The 3,432-nt window shown below is 43.3% G+C and overlaps 1 protein-coding gene across 1 annotated transcript in view; it reads right to left on the reverse strand.

Moving 5' to 3' along the window:
• Window positions 1–3,432, reverse strand: part of RYR2 (ryanodine receptor 2) — a 784,157-nt gene that overhangs the window by 299,751 nt on the left and 480,974 nt on the right. Inside the window, exons 54-55 of the mRNA XM_019526720.1 lie at window positions 2,572–2,650; window positions 1,859–1,948 (exon numbers count right to left, since the gene is read on the reverse strand). Coding sequence (XP_019382265.1) covers window positions 1,859–1,948; window positions 2,572–2,650 — 169 coding nt within the window. The remainder of the gene's footprint in view (window positions 1–1,858; window positions 1,949–2,571; window positions 2,651–3,432) is intronic.

Genomic DNA, 3,432 nt, shown 5'->3' on the forward strand with positions numbered 1-3,432 from the left:
CTCACCAAGGCTGAGTACAAGAGGAGAATGACATCCTGGGATTTGCTTGAGAAGCATCTATGGATGCAAGCCATCATTTTGCTCACTTTACTAGCTACAGCATCACACTGAAGGGTCATGTTCATCTTGTGGTCAATCATGACCCACAAGTCCCTTTCATCTGTAGTGCTAACCAGCGTAGCACTGCCGAGCCTATAAGCATGCTGCAGGTTTTTCCTCCCAAGGTTTCTCGGTGTTCTTGTCTGCCCATTTCATGAGCCTGTCAAGATCTGCCTGGATCACCCTCCTGCCCTCAGGTGTGGATGCTTTACCCCAGAGTTTGGTGTCGTCTGCAAACTTGGCCAGTCCACTCCTGACCCCAATATCCACATTGTTGATGATGTTAAATAGTATAGGCCATAGGACAGAGCCTTGAGGACTTTACTCCACTGCAATGCACGTGTAGAAGGTGAAGAGGTTGGCTGTGGCAGCTTGATTTGATTTTGGAGCAAACATGGGTGCTGCAGTGTGGGGGCTGCCTGCCAGCTAGCCCTGCACTACACCACCCTCATGCCCCGGCCAGCCCCTCTGCAGCATATTAAGCTGGAGGAAACAGCCTGAGGCTGGCAGGCATACCCCCAGGTCCTCTGCCATCTGGGGCTGTGCTTAATTGCTGCGGTCCCAGGTGCTTGTCAGGATGCTGCACCTGGGAGCAGTAAAATTTATTGCTTCACACTAATTTCAGTGTAGATGCCCTCACTGAAACCAAATCATATGGAAACATGAGAGATGAATCTTTCAGCATCATTTAAGGGAGTTATGAAAAGGAAATATGGTCCTGCAGTACTCTGTGTATCATAGGTCTGATCCTGATAATGACAGTACTTTGTGCACACTCCATTATCACAAAGCCCACTTTGGCCTTGTTACACCTTACACTGCGAGCTGCACAAATGTTGATAGATGTTAGAGCTAGTTTGAGTTTGAAGCAGCCACACTGTAGGACAGAAGGAGCCTGGAGGATGGAAGTGTAAGAATCCATTTCCTCCTGCCCCTTTCCCCTATTCTGGGCTTCCCTCTAATCCCCAGGGCTTCCCCAGTTCCTCCTGCCCCCAGGATTCCCCTCCCACACACACATACACACACACACCTCTTGAAGTGCTTCCTTGCCTCCTGCCTCCCCCCTGGCCCTGGAGCATTACTTACTTGTGGCTGCCTGCAGGGTCTGTCCCAGGAGAACAGGCAGGGAAGGGTTAACCTGCCTGCCTGGTCACCACTAGGTGGGTTGCTGCTCTTCTGGCCCAGGGAGCAGGAGCAAGACATGCAGTTTAACCCTTTTGTTTGCCCCCCTAGGGCAGACAGCATGGACAGACAAGTGGTTGGGGGGCAGTGAGTGGGGATCTTGGGTGCTGGGGGAGGGGAAGTCTGTGGACCTGATTCAGGCCAGCAGGGAAGGGAGGTGCATGGTGTGTTTACACTAAAATGTAGCCTAGCATGGCTGCACCTTAGTGTAACACAAGCTGGATAGCACAGAGACAGTCCTTGCCTGGAGTGGTGTCACTTTGAACTGCCTAAAGAGTGCTTAAAACCAGTTTCAGGTGTTATATATGGTCAATCCAGGGATTAAGAGCTCCAGGAGCCACTCAAAATTACCATGCAACAAGGCCCTTAATTACCAGGTGTATCAAGAAGCTTTGTCTGTGCCAAATTCAAACCAAACAGACTAATACCAAAAATATGGATTTTTACAGGATAGGTAAATCAAATACATCTAATACATCAAGAAACACAGTGACCACTTGGCCAGCTGCCTATTTTTCCAAGCTAACAACAGAAAAACTTTTAGAAACATCTGAGTAAAGAAGAAAAAAATCCTCACCTTTTCTGATAGTAATTTGTATTGTTTCATTAAAGGTTGCACCTTTGCAGACTCAGAATACATTTCACCATAAATCCAACCATTTGCGAACTGAAAAAAAATGGAAATAGGAATAGGAGAGAAGTGCGATTAGAAATTTTATATTTATTTAGGCAAAATAATTGGGATAATGTGTCTACCAGGACTATTTTCTTTCTTAAATCAGAATCTTCTTTTCCTCTGTTTGACATTCCCTCACAAACCTATCTAAATAGGTTTCTGACAGCAGAATTAAAGTACCACCTTTCACATTGAAATATCTAGACTTTTGTTATTACCTTACAATTTTAACATTTACTTTAAGCAACCCATTTAAATATATTTTGTTTACTGTTCTTCCACAGAGAATAGATTTTGACACAAAGTCTGTGGTGCTCACAAAGATGCAAAATACTTTTATAACATTAATAGTTAAAAAAAATAAACCTGTAAGCTAATAAACGAGGAAATAGTGACATGGCAAAGCTGTGAATGAATCAATGCCATTAGCAGAATGCCTGGAAAAACAACCCTTATTAAGAATGTAAGAATGCATTGTTATTTATACACAATCGGTACAATGTGGTACAATTGGTACAAACTACAAAATATGACAGTACAACCTCCAGAACATTAAACAGACTGATTTATAAATTCTTGAATTGGCCTTGATAGAATATTAATAGAAATATTACCTTTTCCATGGACCATTTATCATGTGAATGTTCTGCATATTTATTAATGAAATATTCTAGCTTCTCAGGAATAGTGATACTGAAAGGAAGAAGAAAAGTGTCACATTAAAATTATTGCACATTTGAAGTAAATGTCTTCTTCAGAACAATTCTGAAAAATGATTAACATTGTATACAGCTGAGTGAACTGGATTGTTGTGCTGGTTTCCTACTATACAGACTGATTAATGATTACCTTGGAATAATTTACTCGGCATTTTACACTAATAAATTTATTTGATTGGAAGGAGCAGACACACAACCACCTTTTCCAAGCAAACTATCCACAAGTCAGCACTGTTAGAAGCCTGGGCACTAAGGGGCAAAGAAGTCATTTTGCAAAGGGCAACCTGAAAATAAACTGAGAAATGGAACAGACACATTATTAGTACAACTATACATAGCTACTCCTCATTTTCTGAGGGGTCACTTTATCTTAGAATGGAGTGACTTGCACTAACACAAACCTGTATACCATATGTAGGGGTCTACCCACCTCAAGGAGGCAGGCAGCTGATTTCACAAGGAGACTGCAGGGCCAGTCACCATTTTCTCTGGCTGATCACAGCAGACACCCCCATGCCTCTGCTTGGCCAAGGGGCCCCAGCAGTCCTGTCCCTCCCTGCAGATTGGCAGATGGCCCCAAATTGTGGGTGTATTACCCTGATTAAACCCGGGGATGCCATTAATCCACATAGTATTAAGTGTGGATTAATGGTTTTCCCAGGCTTAATCAAGGTAATTAAGATATAGTTTCAGGCCATCCCTAATCCAAGCCTTCAATTAAACTCTGCAAGTGCATCTCAGGGTAGATGGTGGGTA

This window comes from Gavialis gangeticus, unplaced genomic scaffold (assembly GCF_001723915.1).
Source record: "Gavialis gangeticus isolate Ggan-Ray unplaced genomic scaffold, GavGan_comp1, whole genome shotgun sequence".
In the NCBI taxonomy this organism is placed as follows: Eukaryota; Metazoa; Chordata; order Crocodylia; family Gavialidae; genus Gavialis; species Gavialis gangeticus.